General features: G+C 48.1%; 7 protein-coding genes across 7 annotated transcripts; 5 read left to right on the top strand and 2 right to left on the bottom strand.

Moving 5' to 3' along the window:
- Nucleotides 1–776: 776 nt before the first annotated feature.
- On the top strand, nucleotides 777–1,805 carry FOBCDRAFT_255656 (uncharacterized protein; the record flags this gene model as incomplete). The annotated part of the gene is made up of 2 exons (XM_031182125.3): nucleotides 777–1,262; nucleotides 1,305–1,805. 2 exons carry the CDS (start codon nucleotides 777–779, stop codon nucleotides 1,599–1,601), a joined length of 783 nt encoding a protein of 260 aa, XP_031042893.2. The 3' UTR covers nucleotides 1,602–1,805.
- Nucleotides 1,806–5,250: 3,445 nt separating this feature from the next.
- On the top strand, nucleotides 5,251–8,006 carry FOBCDRAFT_4726 (uncharacterized protein). The gene is made up of 2 exons (XM_059612209.1): nucleotides 5,251–6,612; nucleotides 6,664–8,006. The coding sequence occupies exons 1-2, from the start codon at nucleotides 5,594–5,596 to the stop codon at nucleotides 7,922–7,924; spliced, it is 2,280 nt and encodes a 759-aa protein (XP_059463854.1). The 5' UTR covers nucleotides 5,251–5,593; the 3' UTR covers nucleotides 7,925–8,006.
- Nucleotides 8,007–8,772: 766 nt separating this feature from the next.
- FOBCDRAFT_283802 (asparagine synthase-domain-containing protein) lies at nucleotides 8,773–10,791 on the top strand (the record flags this gene model as incomplete). Its single annotated transcript, XM_031182115.3, has 4 exons — nucleotides 8,773–9,369; nucleotides 9,421–9,831; nucleotides 9,880–10,416; nucleotides 10,466–10,791. 4 exons carry the CDS (start codon nucleotides 8,773–8,775, stop codon nucleotides 10,535–10,537), a joined length of 1,617 nt encoding a protein of 538 aa, XP_031042883.2. The 3' UTR covers nucleotides 10,538–10,791.
- A 714-nt stretch (nucleotides 10,792–11,505) lies between these two features.
- Nucleotides 11,506–12,442, top strand: FOBCDRAFT_195066 (uncharacterized protein; the record flags this gene model as incomplete). The annotated part of the gene is made up of 3 exons (XM_031182114.2): nucleotides 11,506–11,882; nucleotides 11,940–12,188; nucleotides 12,238–12,442. The coding sequence occupies 3 exons, from the start codon at nucleotides 11,506–11,508 to the stop codon at nucleotides 12,440–12,442; spliced, it is 831 nt and encodes a 276-aa protein (XP_031042882.2).
- A 2,637-nt stretch (nucleotides 12,443–15,079) lies between these two features.
- FOBCDRAFT_211803 (uncharacterized protein) lies at nucleotides 15,080–16,290 on the top strand. Its single transcript, XM_031182113.3, has one exon. It carries the CDS (start codon nucleotides 15,208–15,210, stop codon nucleotides 16,117–16,119), a length of 912 nt encoding a protein of 303 aa, XP_031042881.1. The 5' UTR covers nucleotides 15,080–15,207; the 3' UTR covers nucleotides 16,120–16,290.
- On the bottom strand, nucleotides 16,291–17,988 carry FOBCDRAFT_211802 (uncharacterized protein). The gene is made up of 2 exons (XM_059609333.1): nucleotides 17,043–17,988; nucleotides 16,291–16,993 (listed from the first exon to the last, which is right to left on the bottom strand). The coding sequence occupies exons 1-2, from the start codon at nucleotides 17,874–17,876 to the stop codon at nucleotides 16,499–16,501; spliced, it is 1,329 nt and encodes a 442-aa protein (XP_059466588.1). The 5' UTR covers nucleotides 17,877–17,988; the 3' UTR covers nucleotides 16,291–16,498.
- A 168-nt stretch (nucleotides 17,989–18,156) lies between these two features.
- Nucleotides 18,157–19,916, bottom strand: FOBCDRAFT_211799 (CoA-transferase family III domain-containing protein). The gene is made up of 5 exons (XM_031182108.3): nucleotides 19,582–19,916; nucleotides 19,500–19,531; nucleotides 19,316–19,442; nucleotides 18,763–19,267; nucleotides 18,157–18,717 (listed from the first exon to the last, which is right to left on the bottom strand). The coding sequence occupies exons 1-5, from the start codon at nucleotides 19,726–19,728 to the stop codon at nucleotides 18,212–18,214; spliced, it is 1,317 nt and encodes a 438-aa protein (XP_031042876.3). The 5' UTR covers nucleotides 19,729–19,916; the 3' UTR covers nucleotides 18,157–18,211.
- Between the last annotated feature and the right edge of the window lie 685 nt (nucleotides 19,917–20,601).

Genomic DNA, 20,601 nt, shown 5'->3' with positions numbered 1-20,601 from the left:
TGTACGAAGTGGTATCCGTGCAACCAGAACTTCACTAGGAAGGTTTTCCATCGAGTAAGCCCATATTTCCCAGGTTGATCTGCTCTCAGGGATGCTCCAGTCAACCAACAAATAAGTCTCGTTATACACTGACGTGGCCAAATGAGATACGATATGACTTTTTCCCACCCTCCTCGTGCTCGGGGGCATTGATCATGCTGTCGACCAGCGACGGAGGAATTTCGAGTCCGTTCATGGAAAGGCATTTTGTTCGAGTGGTTTGGCCAGGTTATAGAAGAGAAAGGTCTTTGGCAAAAGAGAGTGAATGTTGACGGCGTTCTTATTGTACCTAGTATTTTACCGGAAAAGAGAAAATGTTCCATTTATTCAATAGAATAGAGGCAGGAGTTTAGATGTACCTAGACTTCAGACTTATTCATTGATATGAACACAGAACATTACATATCCTTGTTTCTGTCGCAATTGCATGATCGTCTTAACATCTGGAACGACGCTGAACAAGAATATGACCAAACTCCTTGTTCAGCTGACTCACATATTCGACAGTTGTTCACCATTAGGACAGAGAAACAGCCTCATGTTTCAAACAATAGCGATCGAGTATATATAGTAATCGTGGCGGCCTGTTTATTATTTAACAAATTTGTACCACAATCTTAACAAACTCCCCTTTGAGACGCAGACCATCATCAAGCCTACGTCTTTAACCTCCAACGGCGCCATTTCTGCGCCAATATTATAAAGCAAAGTACTTGTTATCCTCACATACTAGCACAATGTGTCGAGATATCTACTACGATTACCAGCAGTGCCGGCATCATAAGTTTATCAGAGCTGAAGCTTGCTGGCAAGATCGTTGGGAGGTGTTTTGTCCCTGTTTGTCCTTCCCTGGGGTATTCCCCTACAAGGGCACGCACGCCAGTACTGAGATTCGTCATGTTCAACTAGGATTGTGTTCTAACTGTGAGGGATCGAAAAAGAAGAAGGCAAGAAGGGATTATGGGGGGTTTACTGCTCAGGAAACCCATGGTGTTGGAGCCTCCCATGGGACGAGACAGGCGCAGACACCACAGTCAACCAGAGGTCATCAGGAGGTGAGAGCACCTGAAAGAGCCCACCAACACTGGGCATATAGAGAGGAGCCTCATATGAGCATGGCATCCCAACCAACGCCCCAATCAGCTTCCGATCGGCTATACACCAGCCCCCCAGGCGTATACGCCCGGAACTTCTCTCCGGCACCAAGCCAAGGTGCAAAACAGGTAGGTTCGTCACCTCGGGGAATTGAGCTAACTAATCTGCAGCCACGAATACAATCTAATGACCCTTACGCAAACTTCTCCAAGCGCGAACGTACCGTTCGCGGTCAACGAGTAGGAAACAAGGTAATCATAGACAAGGGTGTTCCTCTCCCTCCTCAAGGACAGTACAAGGCGGCAGATCCCAGCAGATCTAGGAGTGTACGACATAGTCCTAGAAGAGCTGGCAGTGTGCAGGATCTTATTGATCGGTCCTATACCGTTTCTCCTCTTACAGAGGATGAAAGGAACGCTCCTCATGTGGACATCCCATCGCATGACGAGTATACCCATTGGATATAAGACTGTGATATTACCTTGAGATCGTCATCGGGTTTGATTTGGCGTTGGCATTGGAAATAAGGAATAGACAGAGGTTCAAGTGAATCATCCGAGTTATGAGAATTCGATACCCTGTTTCGTTCTTCGATTTTTATATATTTAACTTAGTACTTATGCGATTGTACTATAAGAAATGATTCATGGCAAGTTGGCACTGGACTAGTTATCCCGCTCATATCTTCATCATAAAGATTGTACACCAAAGATTTTAGGGCTTCAGGAGACTTCTCATATTTCCCTGCAGAACTTCTACCGTTTCATCGCACGCTTCTAAGACATTCAACTATACGGGAGCTCGTCATATTGAAAATAGGAACATATCTAAATGGGTCTCGGAGTCTGGGGCCACAGGTAGACAACGCAAGGAGACCCATACCAGGAAAGGAAAATCTAGATTGTATTGATACTGATCACCACTAGGATCTTGTAATCACAACATGGATCATTGACTCTACCTAGATATGTCATTGTCGAATCAAAAGTCCCAATTCGCAAGTGCCTTGATCACGAGCTCCCCCATTAAGCTTGCCAAGAAGTTATTCTGGTTTGCGCCGTAAGACCCCAAGACTAGCAGTATCGTCAACAATCATACAGGGGACACGATAACATGTTCATGTCAAAAACGAATTACAATACTGGCTGATTCCCAGAAACGGCGCAAATGCATACGTATCCCCTGCGAACCAGAAATACGGATGCCTTGAGAATGGGGTTCACCACTCGAGGCATCCAGATTTGTCCCTGGACACAAGAGGGTCTTTGGTAGGCTGCTTGATAAAATTGACTCTGATTGGCTTATGGTAGGGACGTGTTTAAAAATGGCTGATAGCATAGGACTTGATAACATCGTACAAGACAAAAGGTTCTTGGAATAAATGAACGAATTGCAACTAGGGCCGAAATGAAACACCGGGCTTGCGTGTATATTTACGTATTTGGTGGTTGTTTCTATTGAAAGGGCGTATGCATATTGCGTACGTGTATCTTGGTTGGTTGTGAGCAGGAATACGGTGACAAGATACCTAAACTTGGCAAACTATACCAACTGATTACGATGCCTTCATGCTGTTGCAAAAGGACCCTCGTGCATTCGTGCTATCCTTAAAAAGATATGCCAAGGCGCGAGAATCTACAAACGCGTGATTACTGACGCAGATTCAAAGAGCGGGCGTCAGCGATGACTCGACTTGTCTTGATCAATTGATGAGAATCATTCTGGTGGCGGCTACGGGTTCCGGCTGGTAAATCTAGGACGAGCGGCCTCAATCTGGGACGCATGCTTCAGGGCAGAAGCTCTGAAAGGTTAGCAGTGCGATGAAATGCAATGTAACAGCTTGGGAAAAGATGGGGGTCCACGCTCGTAACCAAAAAGGGAAATCGCCGGTCATTGAGTCAACGGTGACATGACCTTCGTTTCGACCAACCCCTGCGGAGAGCAGCAGCCCTATGCGTGGAGTAAATGCAGTATCGGTCCATTGGCTGTGGGCCGATGCTACGGGAAAGGAGGCGTTGGCGGTGGAGAGTCCATGGAGACAGGAACAGGAACAGGAACCAGTTGAAGGAGAATACTTGAGGTTGGTGTGTCTTGTGTTCGATCTAGATGCAGCCAAGATGAGGTATTGGTGATGTTTGATAACGCGCGTGAGTCGTCGTGTCCTCTTCAATGAAGGTTGTCAGTCGATCATATCCTGTTTCATCTGCTCAAAGGTCCAGCAACGACAATGCATGTTTCGGTGAGTCTCCCTCCTAACGAGCTACAAAACATTCCTGGTACGATCAATCAAAACAGTTCAAGATTTCCAAAGTCCCTATCAAATCAATGCACATAAAATATGCAGAGAGGCTGCGCATCGCCATCGATTGCAAGGCACAGCCGTCAAAGAGGGCTGAGGTGGAGGGTGGAAATGCAATGCATCGACTGCAACACCAATGCATCTCGTCAATCAGAGACCACCGACGAATAGAATAGCGACTAGTTTATGCCACATTAGCGTGGTCAATGCCAATGAGCTACCGGATGAGTATCTGTAGGATGTTAGAATGGCCACACGAGGATCATTCGGAAAAGAGGCCGGCATTGACTGAACACCAAACGAGGGCGTGTAGTCTGCCAGGATAATAGAAGATAGGTCTCTGAAAGAATAGTTCTCCCACAATTTTATACGAATATCAAGATCATCATTCTTAGACGCTTGAAATATTAATCTTGGTATCCATACCAGAAGAATTCCGAGTTCTTTCCCGACTGCTAAACCGAAGTCACTCTATTGCTGACAGTCAACGGTCACGGACCACCAAAAGATGCGCCCGGTGTCGATCCCTGCAGACTCTCCGCAAGGCGTTTTCCATGGGTTCACAACAGTGACAATGGTTGCCAAACCACCACGATCCGACGTCATCTGTAAGTAAATTATTAGCACAATTCGTAGACAACACCATTTCCTCTTCTCCCCTTGCGTTTGGTTTGTGATCGTGACCCCCCAAGATTAGAATTGGTTTCATCTAAAACACGAGCTTATTTGAAACCGAAATGAAAACAAACACCGTCATTTCGCGGAGAAGCAGAGGGCCACGACAGTCGATACGCAATGGTGCTATTTCTGGCCCCCAAATTCATCGTCAACTGCTCCTTGGCTTTTCCCTCAGATCAATAACAAGCTTGGAAATTCTTCTGCCTCATGCGCCTCTCGAGACGGACAGACAGAACTGGATGATGCGCAGTGAACCACAAAGGTTCTAAGGGTGCGGGAGAGGAGCGGTCGGATCTGGCGGAGTTTGTGGGGATACAGAAAAGGTCGCTTGTCATAGTCGAGGTACTCCAAGTCGTAACTCCGAATCTGAGACCGTTGAGGCTCTGCGAGGGAATTGGTGTGAGTCTTGGTGTCAGATGCTCGGGAGTTGGGAAGTCGAAGGGAGTTGGACTTTCAACTCTGTTAGTGATTGGGGTACTACCTCGGGGAGGATGCTATCGCACTCAACCTTGTGCAGGGGGGATCCTGCGCCTCAGCCCGTACCATGCTCGAAGAGGATTTAGCGCCCAGGATTTTAGGCAACAGTGGCCATGGGCTGAGAGATTGCGGAGCCCATTTCGAGTCGGTTTCTAAGCATAACCTCGCTCATCCGTTGACGCTTCCCATTTCGCCCTCTTCCTCTCTCCAAACCTCTCTCTCAATTCCACTCTCACCTCACCAATTTCCTCTTTATCCTGAGGCCGCCGCCAGCTTCAGCTTCTCAACCACCCCGGCCTCTTTCCGTTTAGAACTTTAGATTTTACACACCCTGCGGGTCCCGAAATTGTACACCCTTTCGGTCAACCCTCATATACCCTTTTCCGCCCGTCCTCTTCCTTCCTCCAGTTCCACCCGCCTTTCGCATCGCCAACATTCAGCGCTGCGTCTGTTTCATTCATCGATATCTCACGCGTTTGTCACTCGACGTCTCGTCTCGCTTAGCATCTTTCTTCGAGTCTCGCCGAGTTGTCTTACCGCCTGAGCAATATATTATTCAGTTCATCGCTCGCCTTCCCTGTCGTTCTATCCTCTTGCGCCACCTCCACCGCATTGGTTCCTCGACATCAAGGCTGATTATCTGCATACGTCTTCAGTCTCTGACCTGGTACGATTCATATTTTATATCGTCTTGACAACTCAGTCTCGTCTTTTTACTTCGACTTTGTCGTGTTTTCGACCTTCCCCGGTATCACTTTCAACTCGTTGTATTGGTCAATCATCCCGTGTCCCAATCTGGCCTTGATCAACGTCTAGGCCTTTGTGTCCTGGGTGTGGGATTCAAGAATCTCGACTGTGACTCACTTCCCCGTCCTTCACTACCAAGCACTTGCTTGCATCAAAGGTCGCGCTCTTGAACTAACGGGACTCCCCGGCTTAGCTTCAGGACTTCTGTGGCCATCAGTCGACTGTCTCTTTATCTCATACCCACCTTGAATCTAAGCCATGTCCTTCTCCCACCCTCGTCGAAGGACTCCGGTGACTCGCCCGGACAGCGACACCGACAATGCCCTGTCCCTTAAGAACAGCTCTACCCTCCGTAAGGGTGCGACATTTCACTCTCCTACTTCATCATCTTCGACTCTAGACAACACATTTGTCCCTCCCACGCTGCCTCGAGCTCAGTCTCACTTGGACGATGTCGTCGATGCCAACCGTCGACGTGTGGCCCTGGCTCTGAACGACATTGACGAGGCTCTGTCCTTGGATCAGCTCTCTCTGTCGCCAAAGTCTAAGATCAAGACGCTTCGAGACACCAGTCTCCCCATCCCTCGCGGCTTCCTCGAGGGACCTATCGTCGACCCCAAGATGACAAAAGAAGAGGAGAGGCGCGTTCTGCGCCCTCGCTCTGTTCGCCATTCACGGCACCATGAATCTGATAGCGGTTTGGGTACATCGGTGGCTTCCACAAACGAGAAGCGGGGTGCAGTCACTTCGGCAAAGAAGGAGACAAAGGTGCAAACACGATCCGCCATCACAAGATCCGTTGCCGCAGCATCGGAAAAGCTTCCCTCTCTGGGGCCCAAGGCTATCAACCGCATTCACGAGCACACTTTGCGCCCTTTGTTGGCAAAGCCGACTCTCAAGGAGTTTGAGCCCATTGTCCTTGACATCCCGCGACGAATTCGATCAAAGGAAATTATTTGCTTGCGAGATCTTGAGAAAACATTGATCTTTATGGCACCGGTAAGTCAGCTTCTGACTGGTTTTGGCGTTTGGGAAAATACTTATCGGAATTTGTGTTTGAAGGAGAAGACCAAGTCAGCAACTTTGTACCTGGATTTCTGCCTTACGTCCGTGCAATGCATTCAAGCGACCGTCGAATATCTCAGCGACCGCGAACAAATTCGACCTGCTGACCGGCCTTACACTAACGGATACTTCCTCGACCTGAAGGACCAGATTCTACAATACGGAAAACAACTTGCCGCAAAGAACAGCGGTGACGATATGGATATCGACGCGTATGTACCCAGCTTCGTTCCCTTGGACTATCCAACTAACTCTTGCCGAAGATCTGACGAGATCAAACTCATCGGTGGTCTTCACGAAGGTCGCCCCGTCGAGCTCGTCCGTGTCCGCAAGGACGGCACATACATCTCTCTGGACACTGGTAAGCCTGTTGAGGTTGACAGCGACTCGCCAATGCAAGTAAAGCGATCCCTGAGCCAGCAGCTCGAGGACGAGGAGGAGATTCAACGATCCATGGCTCGCCGCAAGAAGAATGCTTCACCCGAGGAGCTAGCTCCCAAGAAGTGCCGCGAGCCCGGCTGCAACAAGGAGTTCAAGCGTCCTTGCGATCTTACCAAGCACGAAAAGACCCACTCTCGCCCTTGGAAGTGCCCTGTCCCGACTTGCAAGTATCACACCTATGGATGGCCTACTGAGAAGGAAATGGACCGTCACCACAACGACAAGCACTCTGCTGCCCCTGCCATGTATGAGTGCATGTTCAAGCCTTGCCCTTATAAGTCGAAACGTGAATCCAACTGCAAGCAGCATATGGAGAAAGCCCATGGCTGGACCTACGTTCGAACCAAGACCAACGGAAAGAAGCTACCATCAGTTGCTGGCAGCGTTCAGCAACAGACTCCGCCTCTGGGTAACATGTCAACGCCTTCTTCTACTGAATACAACGGTGTGCCCACTCCTCCTCAGAACGACGTGACGCAGTTCGTTGGCGACTTCCCTCTCTACCCCAATGACTCGGACTGGATGTCAATCAACAACATTCCCACCGAGACACTTCACCTGGATCTGGCTATGGATTCCACTTCGCCTGCTTCGGCTAGTTCCTACGAGCAGTATGCCCCTTACCAGAACGGCTCGGCCTTCATCCTCGATAACGAGGACCTCTATGCTGCTCATATGCAGCTTCCAGCTCAGCTACCCACACCTGAGCAACCTGTCATGTATAACCCCAACCTCAAGATGATGCAACAGCAATTGCCTATGTATCAGCAACCCCAGCAGCAGATTCCCATCCAGACTGTTGCTCCTCACTTTTCGCCAACTGGCCAGGAAACAGCCATGCTTTATACTCCAAATTCATTACGGGATGTTGATGAAGGTTTTGACGACTCCTTTGCAGGAGACGGCATGGATTTTCCTCTCTTCCCTAATGACAATGGCAATGGCATGACCAAGACCAATGATTATCAGTCACTGTTTGGTGAAATCCCCAGCGCCAATCTGGGCTTCTCCCAGAACTCTCAGGACATCTTTCAGATGATGGACTGGTCAAACGTTGATTTGCAGCAGAACCTCGGAGAATAGGGATCCGATCTTCTGCCGTGGAACTACCCGAATATTGGGTAAAGGGGCACTTACTCAAAATTGTATAATGTTCCCCAACAAAATTGCCAAACAGTCTTTTTGGTTTGATGAGACACGACACTTTCATAGGCCACCCAGTGCGGGATAGGGCTTCTTCATGTATTTCAGATGTTTGTTAACTCCTTGAGCTTGTGATTTGCCTCAGGTTGAGATTCGGATGGAGGAATGGGCCATTGGGGCTCAGGACAATGGTTTTTGGTTTTTCCTCGGAGGATATTATTCGCAGTCAGATTGGGCATTTGAGTGAAACGCCATCTCACATCACCGCTTCGCAGTGCATTTCGATTCGGCAAAGAATTGGTTTTAGCTGGTATAGAGATCGCCTCTCTTTCCTGTTGTCTGGGATAGAAATACACACCCATGTCAAGTATAGAATTCTTCTCACAAAGTGACCACAAGATGCCATTCCATAACTGAGAGCATCTTTGGAATACCCGACAGCGGTCCTCCAGGACACAAAGTAAGTTAAGTCGTGTGGTTATGTCAGTCTCTGGTGCTTTTTGCAACAGACTCTTAAGACTGGTCACCATACATGACTCACACAATATTTATTTGTGCAAGCTCAAACTTAAAACGCAACAATTTATCATGGTTTTCTTAAAAAGTAATTCCGCATCAAGAATTAAGCAACGGCTCAACTACCTTTATGTGCACATTTTTGGTATAGGGTAAATTTGCTCCGGGGTGGATCTGCAATATTTCGCTTGCAATAATTAATCAATTTCAACCACACCAACAAGCTTGCAATTCTTCCAACCGCGTCTTCGCCCTTTCAGCAACGCGCAAAAATGTGCGGAATCCATGCTATTATATCCCCAAGCCCCGAACAAACACTCTCATCCGTGTCAGAGCGATGTTTGGTAAATAGAGGACCAGATCATACAGGGACTGTCAGGATGCAGCTTGATGATCTATTCCTGACTTTTACATCAACCGTGTTATCACTGCGAGGTGATCACGTTGCAAAGCAGCCGCTTGTGGATCATGTGACTGAATCTATTCTATGCTGGAATGGAGAGGCCTGGGGTATTCGAGGGGAATCTGTACAGGGTAACGATGGTGAAGCTATTCTTGCCCTCCTGGCCGAGGCAAGTCGTGGCGCAGGAGATGTCCTGGACATCTTACGGGCCATCGAAGGGCCTTTCGCGTTTATTTACCTGGATAAACCTGCCAAGCGGCTTTACTACGGACGAGATCGACTAGGCCGCCGATCGTTGTTGGTCAGAGATGGCTCTCCATTTGTTCTGTCAAGTATCGCCGAGACGCCGGTCGATGGATGGACCGAGGTCGAGGCTGATGGATGCTATACTCTGGATCTCTCCAAGGGCGACTCGCCTGAAGGATTAGTGCCAGGCCGGCACGATTGGACTGCCGATACTACTTTGGTAAGTTCAGCGTGAGTATGACCCCGAAAAGCCTGCTACTTACGTCCTCAGATATCGAGCATCGGTAGTTTTAACGAAGATCTCCCACGGAAGAATTTTGCCCTTCGACAAGATTCAAGATCTGTGCAAGAGCTGCGTTCTCGCTTAGTCGAATCTCTTCGACTGCGAGTTCTAGACGTGCCACTACCTCCAAAAGCCAAATCTACGGATGCGAGAGTTGCAGTGCTATTTTCAGGTGGCCTTGACTGTACTGTGCTTGCGAGGCTGTCTCATGACATGATTCCTGCGGATCAGTGTATTGACCTAATCAATGTCGCGTTTGAGAACCCCAGAGTTGCAGGGCAATTTAAGGACCTGTCCCGAGAGGAGCTTTATGAGAAGTGTCCGGATCGAATGACAGGGAGAAATGCGTTTGCAGAGCTTAGCCGTGTCTGTCCTGGCAGGGCATGGCGGTTCGTGGCGGTATGTGGACCTGGACTCGCTTCGGGATAGATGACTGACAGGAGGTAGGTGAACGTGCCGTATGCTGAGAATCTCGAGCACAGAGCTGAAGTCATTCGTCTTATCTATCCTCATAACACAGAGATGGATCTGTCCATTGCGTGTGCTTTATACTTTGCTGCAAGAGGACAAGGACTTGGCGAAACAACCGCCGACTCAAATCCACAGCCTTATAGCACGACAGCGCGAGTATTGCTTTCCGGTCTGGGTGCCGATGAGCTGTTTGGTGGATATGGTCGGCACGGCGTGGCTTACACGCATCGTGGCTACGGCGGAGTTGTACAGGAGCTGAAGCTCGACGTCAGTCGGCTTGGAAAGAGAAATCTTGGCCGAGATGACCGTGTTATGGCACACTGGGGTCGAGAAGTGAGGTTTCCCTATCTGGATGAGCATTTTGTCAAGTGGGCAATCGAGTCTCCTGTGTGGGAGAAGTGTGATTTCGAAACACCTGGTGGCGAAGGGAATCTCGACGCCGAGAAACGAGTGTTGCGGCTGGTGGCTCAATCACTTGGCATGAGCTCTGTTTCAAAGGAGAAGAAGCGAGCTGTAAGTGACAACTTGGTTCCGACAACTCTTTACTAATGAGCCGTAATAGATACAATTCGGGGCGAGAACTGCCAAGATGGAGAGTGGAAAGGTTAAAGGGACGACAGTGCTTTCAACTTGAGATTCGAGTCGAGTGACTTAGATACGACGGGAACAACTCGGCAGTGATGATTCTTCAGATACTTCTGAGACATATGCAACCATGGGCCAAACACTGAGTGGAAGTTGTGTGTTTGCAGTTTATCGACTGCTAACCCTCTTTTCGGCGTGTTTTATGCATGGATCATGTCATTGAAGTCGTAAAGGCAAGTCTGAGCTGAGGTAATCGGAATTGAATTAAAGCAGAGGGTGATGGATAGATAGATAAGTTATGGCATGAACACGGTGATCCTTGAACAATGATGCAAGATAACGATAACGCTTGGACCCTGCGGCGTAGCGAAGGTCAGAGGCTGTAGCATGTGGTAGCATCTAAGCAAGGAGGCAGCCCAAAGCAGTCGAAACCCATGTCTTCAATCGCCAAAAGATTCGACATCAATCGATATGAAACAAGCGCGGAACCCAATCACGTCTCGCCAAGAAGAAATGCTATCATTCGATACCGAGAGAGCCGGCGGGATACACCAAAATTAGAAGGGCGTTCCACTGTTTTCAGTTGGCCACCGTCTAACCGCCGCAGAAAACAGTGGTTGTGGTGCGACGTGCCCCTGCAGATGAACGCATCCTAGGCCCGCGTTTAGGCCTTTAAGCGGAAGATCGATACGATACGAGGAGAAAAAAAACCCCTTGCGCTGTGGATGGAATGGGAACTGGCGCGCGCCAAAGGGAGAGGTCGAGACAAGACAAGAGAGCATCGATTGAATTCGTTCTTTTTCTTCTTCTTTTATTATTTCAATTGTTCCTCGTTGTTTTCGGTCTTTCGTTATTCTTGATCAATTCATTCTATTCTTTCGTTTTCCACTGTTTTAGTATTCGTTCTTTATCTCTTTTTGCTCTTTCTCTCACTACAAATACAACACTATCGAGGCTTCCGATTAAATCGCCATCTCATTCATTCATTATACCTCATTGACCTCATTGTACTTCTTCATGCTCAACAAGTTCATCGACGTAAGGGACCGGGATTCCTACTCAACCTTCACATCAGCAACTGGCATCAGCATTCTCACATCATTCCTCACCGAAGAAACCGACGACATGCGTAAGGGAACTCGACCACCGCCTCTGAACCTCAGCATCGTCACAAGGCCGAGATCTCTCCCGCGGCTATCAACTACACCAATCGCAAGGGAGCTCACGCCTCTACTTACGCCTCTACCTGAAGAAGTTGAGGAGCCGACAGGCGCTGCTATCAGAGCCGTTAGGGTCGCGGTGGATTTTATGCAGATTGTTTCATGTCTACTTGTCATTTTGATGCTGGCCATCTTTTTTATTTCGTATTCTGGAGCTGCAGTTTCCAGCCATGGGTATGCGTCACATCTCTGGATACTGTATAAGAGCCAAAGACTGACTAATATTTGTAGCATCAAGGCGTTTATTCTCATCGCGGCTCTGACCTGTGATGTAGGCCTTGGCATGTGGTCTATCGTGCACCACGACAGACCCTGGACCGGCCCCGCAGTCCTGCTCCGGACACTCACAGCGTCAGTGCTCCTCGGCAGTCTAGTATCTTTCCTTGCCGTGGAGAGGGTCTTCCCGTCAGACTACACGTACTGGGGCCTGCCTCTTTCACAAACTGGTGCACCTGTACTGGGTCTCGTCTCTGCTATCTTGTAAGTGCCCTTCAACATACAACGAGTGATATGGGCTAATTGGTCGTAGGGGATGGGATCTTGTTCATGTCGTTCTGTCTCGACGAACTGTCGAGTGCTGGGCCCGTATGTGCTCCTGGGGACACCGACAGATGCTTCGACGTCGATGGCTATCAAGCAGGGGACACCGAAGGGGACGAAGCGGACCCTGGTGGTTTAACTCGCGGCAGTCAGCTTTGGAAAAGCGAGGCTGGACCTGTGTTTCGGTCTCATGAATTATGACTTTCCTTGTTGTCTGAAGGGAGAGAATGAAAGAATAACCTGGCCGGGGGGGGGGGATTTGTTGACCCACATATCCCATTTATTGCATCTGAAGTCTCCATACATGCTGGAATATAAACGCGGGGGTAATGTTGCCTTTAGTATTACAAGGCAGGCAAGGAGAGCAAGTAAGAGAATATATGTGTGGCAAAGACCACAACTTAACAATAAAATTCTGAATTAACCATATTTAACCTATTTCTGTTACATCAAATATGAATCCATGACAAGTTTGACATATGAGTTCTTCGTGCTATTATGTGATGACTGAAAATATCAGGTATCCCTGGCTCTTGTCGATCAGTCAGTAATGGCTCTGATCATGGGAAATCGTTCATCTGGCATTAGAAGGAGGGCATTTCAGCATCGATGCGATGTCATGATATTATGCATAGCTTTTTATATGGGCAGATGATAGACTTTATGCTCTTTCATGTATGTTCAACCAAGTGCTAGGTGATCGAGTATAGGGTATGCGTCTGGAAGTTTTCCAACGAACTGACATCTTGTCAAATGAACACATTGCTTTGTTCTCTTGGATGAATAACAATAGTAATCTTCGTATCTATATCTGCCACTGTTGTGTAATTTGATTACTGATGTAAGTTGCGCCTGTTTTGTCGAGCATTCTGCATTCATAGTTGTATGACATCGAAGCCATCACTTGAAAATCGATGACGCAGTTTTCCCTCTACTTCTAGGTCACTTTACTTGAACGGAATCACCGAGAAATAGTGTCACGGGTGGAAATAGGCGCAAATAAGGTGTAATTGGAATTATGGTGGATGCCAATAGCTCATTGTCCAAGATGGAGTCACGGGACCCATTCAAGAGTCATGACTTACACTCAAAGCCATCAGTACAGCCAACAACGGAAATACAGGAGCATGGCCTCACAAACCCTTCAGGTCAATAACCTTGACCTCTCGGCCGACGGTACGTGCTAAAAAAACCTTAAAGCATTGACATATAGAAACAAAACAATGCAGAACATGATTGTCAACAAGGATGGTCCATGTGGATATGTACTAAAACGAACCCAGCTCCTATGTCAGAAACGATAGCTAAAGCCATCACCGCTGCCACCAACAATGAACCGTGCGTGAGCCGCTATTTAGCTATGGGCTACCAGAGCCTGAAACCTCGGAGCTGCAGGTGAATATTTTCTTCTGAGAGAAAGGCTGCATCTAGACCGGTAGCTATTCTTTGACGATCCACTACCAAGACTATGCGTGCGGTTTGGCTGGTGCAGCTGAATGATGCGCCTTGGAGAATTGCCCAGTGGGTTGAGTTTGAAAGAGTTCTCACAGCATAAGGTTCAAATAATACCATCAAAGGTTGGACGTGCTGTAGAGCATCAACGTCATGATGTTACATTACCAAGCTGCTGCTATGATAACGCTGAGTCTACTATAGCACTATATCGGATGCACCCGAACAGACCTCAGCTTGACAGATCACGACAGGGAAGAAAACATCAACAAGGAAGAAAACACTGTCGATCTGCCGAAGGCCAAAGCATCCCAGCAATTGTTTCAACTCCACAACCCCAGAACCCTCCCCTCCTCCATTAGCCTCCGATATGATTGTATCACATAAATCACATCCCCACACATATTAAAAATAGAGACACATAAACAACTCACTCTTGCAGTTTTCTCCAAGGCCAGTCCTTGATATCTTTCTTCGGGACAAAAAAATCAGCTGAACTGTGCAGTGCAGCTTTCTCAGGCCTGAAACATGCTGTTGGTTTAATTAAAGAAACGCCTCGTCGTGATGGCTTTGCCTCTTTGGGTAAGTGGTGAGCTGATTTCTTGGATGGACCAGTGCGGCCCGAGAAATGAAACATTTTAACTGTGACTATGCTATGCAGGTAAACCTCCTTTTTGGTGGAATCTAATTTAATAAGCCGACTTCCGATCGGAGTTTACTTGTGGGCAGAACGTCTAACGGTCTTGATCGTTGTTTCAACGGGGATAATCAATGGAGGACCAAGTTATGCTTATCGAGTGAGGATTGAGGTTGAAACTTAGCTGTTGCTGTAATGCTGTAATATCTTGCTTAACGCGAAGACTCAATGAGTTCTGTCCCAATGACGAATATGAGAGATATCGAGTGAAGACGACAGAACTTCTTCTCAATATAATATCACCCAAAACGCTACAATAGCCACCTCGTCCCGAGAACAATTCAGACTCGACCAACAGCCCGTATCCAAGTGTCTGCATAAATCGTCAACAACGTGCACATCGAATATCAAGCCAACCAAGCTCAGTCCGCGAACTTACACCAGCCTACTCCTGGTTAGCCCCTCGCAAGCATCTCCATCTATCAGCTTGACCTTGGCCGAAAAACATCCAGACTCAGCTTGTGCTTGGACCTCTTGACACTATCACCGGCATCGCCTGACTAGCAGGGAGAAACCGAGTCTGTAATCTAACACTGAGGACTGAGCCGTCTTTGAAGACTTCGCAGTGACCATGTGATAAAAATATCCTCGGCCTCATAGAGAGAACTCATGATGGCTATATAAACACTCTTGATATCCCGTACAATCAACTCTTTCTCATCAGCATCTCTCTCTTCTATCAACTTCTTCAACTTACATTCGCTTCAACAAAGCCTCAAAGGCATATTTAACATTCTTCACTTCTTCCATCCATTTCAAACAAATAACCACTCTCTATCTTACTACCAAATCTCCTACTACATCATCAAAATGTACTTCTCCAACTTCCTCGTCACTCTGGCCTCGATGGCCTCTATGGCTTCCGCCATCCCCGCCCCAGATGCCCTCCTCGACACTACCTCCAACATCTCCCCTAGCGACTTCACCATCCGCTCCGATTCCAACAACCTTGAGGCTCGCACCACCTTCTCCTGCCCCGGTGCCATGTCCTACTGCCCCTGGACCAAGGCCTGCTCATGCCCTCCCGGCCAGTCCTGGGACGGCAAGGCCAAGAAGTGCGCTGGCAAGAAGGCTTCCGGCTGCTGGCCTAAGCCCAGTGCCAGTGTCTACGCCGGCGCCGGCGTTGACGTCAAGCTCGGCACTTACTGTGCTGCTTCTCCCTACAAGATCGTCAAGTACGATACTAAGCACGCCTACTGCCAGGCCAGCCTCAAGAATACTGTCTTCCTTGCTCCTCTTTCTATTGGCGCCGAGGTTGCTCTCTATGGCGGTGCCGCCATCAACGTCAAGGGTCAGCTGAGCGCCAGCCTCAAGACCGTCTGTGGTGGTCTTGCTGGTCTCTACCTCGAGAGCAGCGCTGATGCCGTCGCCCTCTTCAACACCAACAAGTACGGATATGCCGTTCGCCCCGGTAGCGTCACTGGCGGTCTCGTCTACGCTGTTGTTGACTTCGTTAAGAGCATCACCTGCTTCCTCGGTCTCGGCAACTGCCAGGTCTATGACTGTGTCTCTTACTGCTCCAAGGGCTGCAAGAACTATGTCGATGTCCGTGGCAGCATCGGTGGCTATGTCAACGGACTCGTTGGTTTCTGCATTGTCAAGGACACCGTTCTCTTTGTCAACAAGGTCGGAGCTTGTGCTTCTGTCAAGATCCAGGGCCTCATCCGCATCGTTGCTAGCATCCACGTCAGCCTCAAGGGTATCTTCGGATGCAACTGCTAAGTGGTTAAAAATGATTATGGACGAATAGTTGGGTACTCACGGTCTAATATGTAATGGATGGAGGATGACTTGGAACTGGAATGTTTTTCTTTGATGGGGATTACCGGATAATCCCACTCGTCTGCCGATGTCTTCTGTTTCTTATCACAAATCAAATAATTCATATGATAACGCTAAAACCTGGAATAGAATCATGTTTTCTCGGCCTCGAGTTTGTGTTTAGTGATAATTATTAACGAATGAGCTTCCATAGTGGCTGATTGGCCTGAAGCTGAGATTTCCCTTGAACAACTCCTATGCCTAGACTGACTCCGAATCTTTTCCCGAATTAGCTGAAAGAGAACCACCAAAAAGACACAAGCGCCTGCTCTTTTCCCCATTAAGCACCCACAGGTTCCATGATCTGACGCCCAGCTCCATCGACCAAAAAGTGACTGAACGATTCTTCGTCATTCTCATCCATGAGGAGTGACCTGTCTTCTGTATCAGGCAGTAACTGCGAGTATAATCCCTGGCCAGCCTTTGCCCAAGTTGGCGGCAGAATATCGACATTATCTTCCTCTGGCGCACTTGTAATGACTTCTATGACCCGAGTGCGTTTGAGTATCTTCTTCGTAGTCTTTTGCTTCGGTTTTGCTGTTCTGTTGACAAGGACATGGCCATGTCGAGGCTTCTCGTCATGCTTTGTTTTAGGAGGGCGAGAGGTGTTTAACAATTGACTATCCCAGTCTGGCGAATCGAATATGGGCATTTCAGGATGCCTTTTTGAGATAGATACAAGTACATCAACAAGAAGGTTTGGTTTCAGTTGATCGCACAATGATAGAATGTTAAGGAGGTCCGTTTTCGGCATCGATTCAAAGTATTGTGCTCGCTATCGTCATGTGAGCCATGATATCCTTCTCAAGTGTCGTAGAACTTACTGAAACATCCGAAGCCCGGCCGGGACCAAACCCCACGAGGTGAGGTTTTGCAGGGACAACACCCTTGGGGAGAGCAGACAGACGTTTCTGTCGAAGCCGCTCGATTTCGTGCTGCCGCTGCTGGCTAACTCTGCCCCTGAGTCTGACGGTCTGTTCTCTGCCCGCAATGCAATCCGCACAAGTGAAGCTTGCAGAAGTCATGTCCTCGCCCCTCATCAAAGGAGGATGGCATTTTTGGTGCCAAGATACAAGACATCTGATGCATGTGACTAAGGGGGAAACTTGAGCAGAACCGTCACACATTGAACATCGGGTTTCCTCTCTGGTATGCTGAGCCTCGATAGCAGCTTGTTGAATTTGAGAGCGGACTTTCCACGGGAAGGGGACAGTGCTTTGAGTCAGATCAATCTTTTCCGACGGCTCTTCTCGTTTTCGTTTCACACCTGCATTGAGAGAGTATGAGAGTGAGGATTGACCTTTGGCTTTGGTAGGTGTTGGCATAGTCAATGTGTCTTTCAAGTCTGCGAAATGTTTCTCTCTGACATTTTCGTTGCCCTCTGTTTGGGAATCATTCTTGAGACGGCTCAAGATGACTGAGCTTTCTGATGGGAACTGGGGTGTATATGAGAGTTTTGGTGCCGGTGTAATTGAAATGACATCTTTGGCAGACATATCCTCCATCGTGACATCTAGTTCAATGGTTTTCGGGGATTCGACGCGTAATTGCTGTGTGTCTTGGTCCATCATGTATATTCTCGTCCTCCTGAGATGGTTTGTTAGTGACCATTTGTAGGCTGCTGTCAAAGTCTGTAACTGTCGCGAAATATCCGACATCCAAAACTGTAAGAAAGACTGCAAAATGAGAGGAAGGCCCCGTTCCAGGGCTGATTGGTATGTGGACTAAGTATTATTTGAGAATGGGACTGCAAGGTCAACTATTGTTGAGATTGGAAACAATGGATTTACATGGCAAAGTGAGATGTTCAGTTCAATCAGTGACACGTGTGGTCACGTGGAGTACTTTGATTGTGCAAAGCAGGAACCACCCCGGGTGCTCAGTTTAGTCCCTGCCGTTGTTCATAACCACTAAAACAGACAGCCGGAGTCCTAGACGTCGAGATACTCAAATATATATATATTCGCGCTTCATGATCTATTCTATACGTGTTCTATCCGACAATACCCTTTTCCCTCAATGCAGTAATATCAGTTTCATTCAGCCCAAGATGCTCTAGTAGCACTTCATTGGTATGCTGACCCAACATAGGCGGCGCGCTGCGAATCGTTGGAGGAGTCTCCGACAACTTTATAGGCGTGTTGACCATTTTTAGAGGGCCGCACTCATCGTGTTCCATCTCGACAACCATGTTACGGGCCTTTGTATGCTCGTGGTTGAGCGTCCCCTGGACGTCATTGATGGCAGCGTAGGGCATACCCTTGCCCTCGAAGATCTCAAGCCATTCTTGGGTTGTCTTAAGTTTTGTGATTGCCTCAATCTTGGCCTCTAGATCGTTTCGATGTTCGACTCTATCAGCGTTGGTTTTGTATCGCGCGTCGTCCTTCCACTGTGGTTGACCTAAACCATCGCAGAGAACACCAAACAGCCGATCATTGCCTCCACCAAACAGAATACCTCCATCTTTGGTCTCGAAAGACTTGTATGGAACAATGGAAGCTTCTGAGTTAGCATTGAAATTCTTATTCAGACAGTCAAACTTACGATGAGCTGTGCCCCAGCGGCCAGAATCCTTCTTTCCACTCACCAAACAGCTGCTGGCGATGTTGGCTAATGTCGCTGTTTGGCAGTCACTCAGTGCGACATCGATATGTTGACCTTTTCCTGACTTAGCCCGTCCCAAAAGCGCCGCCATAACGCTGTTGCTGGTGTAGAGACCAGTCGTCAGGTCAGTTACCGCGACACCAACCTTGACTGGAGGTCCATCTCGCTCTCCAGTAATATGCATCAGACCAAATTCAGCTTCAACCATGACGTCGTAGCCAGCGCGGTTGGAATACGGCCCTGTTTGGCCGTAGCCCGTAATAGAGGCATATATCAGACCTGGGTTAATCTTGCGCAAGGTCTCATAGTCCATGGAATACTTCTTTAGAGTCCCGGGGAGGTAGTTCTCGACCAAGACGTCGCATTTTGCAGCTAGTTTATGAAGAACCTCGACTCCTTCTTTGTGCTGGAAGGACAAGCCCAACGACTTTTTGTTCCGATTTGCCTGCAGACATTGTGAGACAAGTTCAGTATAGGTAAGGCACAAACTGACCCCTAAGAAGTAGGCAGACTCTCCAGGGCCTTTGGCAGACGACCCATCCTTGTATTTTGCATATGGAGGTCCCCAAGCTCTGGTATCATCGCCGCGAACAGGGTGCTCGATCTTGATCACCTCAGCGCTGCGCATTCGGCCATGTTAAAACGGCCAGGGTCATTGATGACATGAGTAAACTTACCCAAGGTCGCCCAAAATCTGAGTACAATAAGGCTATGAAGGTCAGCATTTGTCAACCATGTTCATGCAAAAGCCCGACTTACACCCGCCAAAACCCGGGTCATGTCCAGCACCCGAATGCCCTCAAGTGGGAGTCCGGTTTTCACGGCACTTGAGTACCGGCGCACTCCATACGCACAGCCATTGACGGGCTTAGACCTCAAGGATCGAGCAGCAAGGAACAAGTTCATCCTCAGCAGACTGTCAGCTTGGCAGTGCTAAATATGAACCAAGTTGAGCAACTCAATTGCGAGACTTAAGATCTTGTGCAACGGTATGTAGATATGGTATATAAATTGATGCTTGAGATGTTGACACCGGTCATCGGAACCGGATGGGTAGCTACGGGAGTTCGGAATTGTGCATTGAGCTTGTAGGTGGTCTAATTGAGCTTGAACAAAGAGCTCCATGCGGGGATTGCACCTCGGCTTTTGGGGAAGATGGCCAATCACTACGAGTTCGGTGCCGGGTGACATTTTGCCGTTGCTGGAGCTTCTCGGCTCCGACGATTAACGATGATTCCCATGGGGTAATTGATCACGATGTGAATAGTTTGATTGATGGATGACAAGATGTATTCGCATCATCGGCAACGTTGTAGTTTCGCCGTCTAAGCGATGGTAAGCTAATCACCAATGAAGAAGCTATAAAGACCTTTCCATATGGTTGGTTGAGAAGGTGTGTGACATGCTTCATTCAGCAGCCAATGCTATGAGTAATTATGTCCTGGGCCTGGATTCAAATGTTAGTCTGCTTGGATTTGATCGGTACCCAAGAGGCTTGAAGTCACGATAGCTGTTTGAAAAATATGATCAGTGCTTAGTGATCACAGTCCTTTCCAGAGGACTGAGCCTGTGAGATTGCGACAGTGTCATACGTCTCATTCGGGCGCAGCATTGCCGATCAATAACTTAGTAGCAAACTGGTGATGCTTCAGCCACACTCACCTTTCAGCGAAAAGTGAACCCTCCCGAAAAGCTTCTTTCTTAACTTAAACTCACAAGATATCATTGTTATCAGTTCGGCTTGTAAAGATTCTGTTGTACCATCATTATGTAATAGAT

Source organism: Fusarium oxysporum, chromosome I, assembly GCF_013085055.1.
Source record: "Fusarium oxysporum Fo47 chromosome I, complete sequence".
Classification (NCBI taxonomy): domain Eukaryota; kingdom Fungi; phylum Ascomycota; class Sordariomycetes; order Hypocreales; family Nectriaceae; genus Fusarium; species Fusarium oxysporum.
Note: the sequence above shows the minus strand (reverse complement) of the source record. Positions and strands in the feature narration are given on the sequence as shown.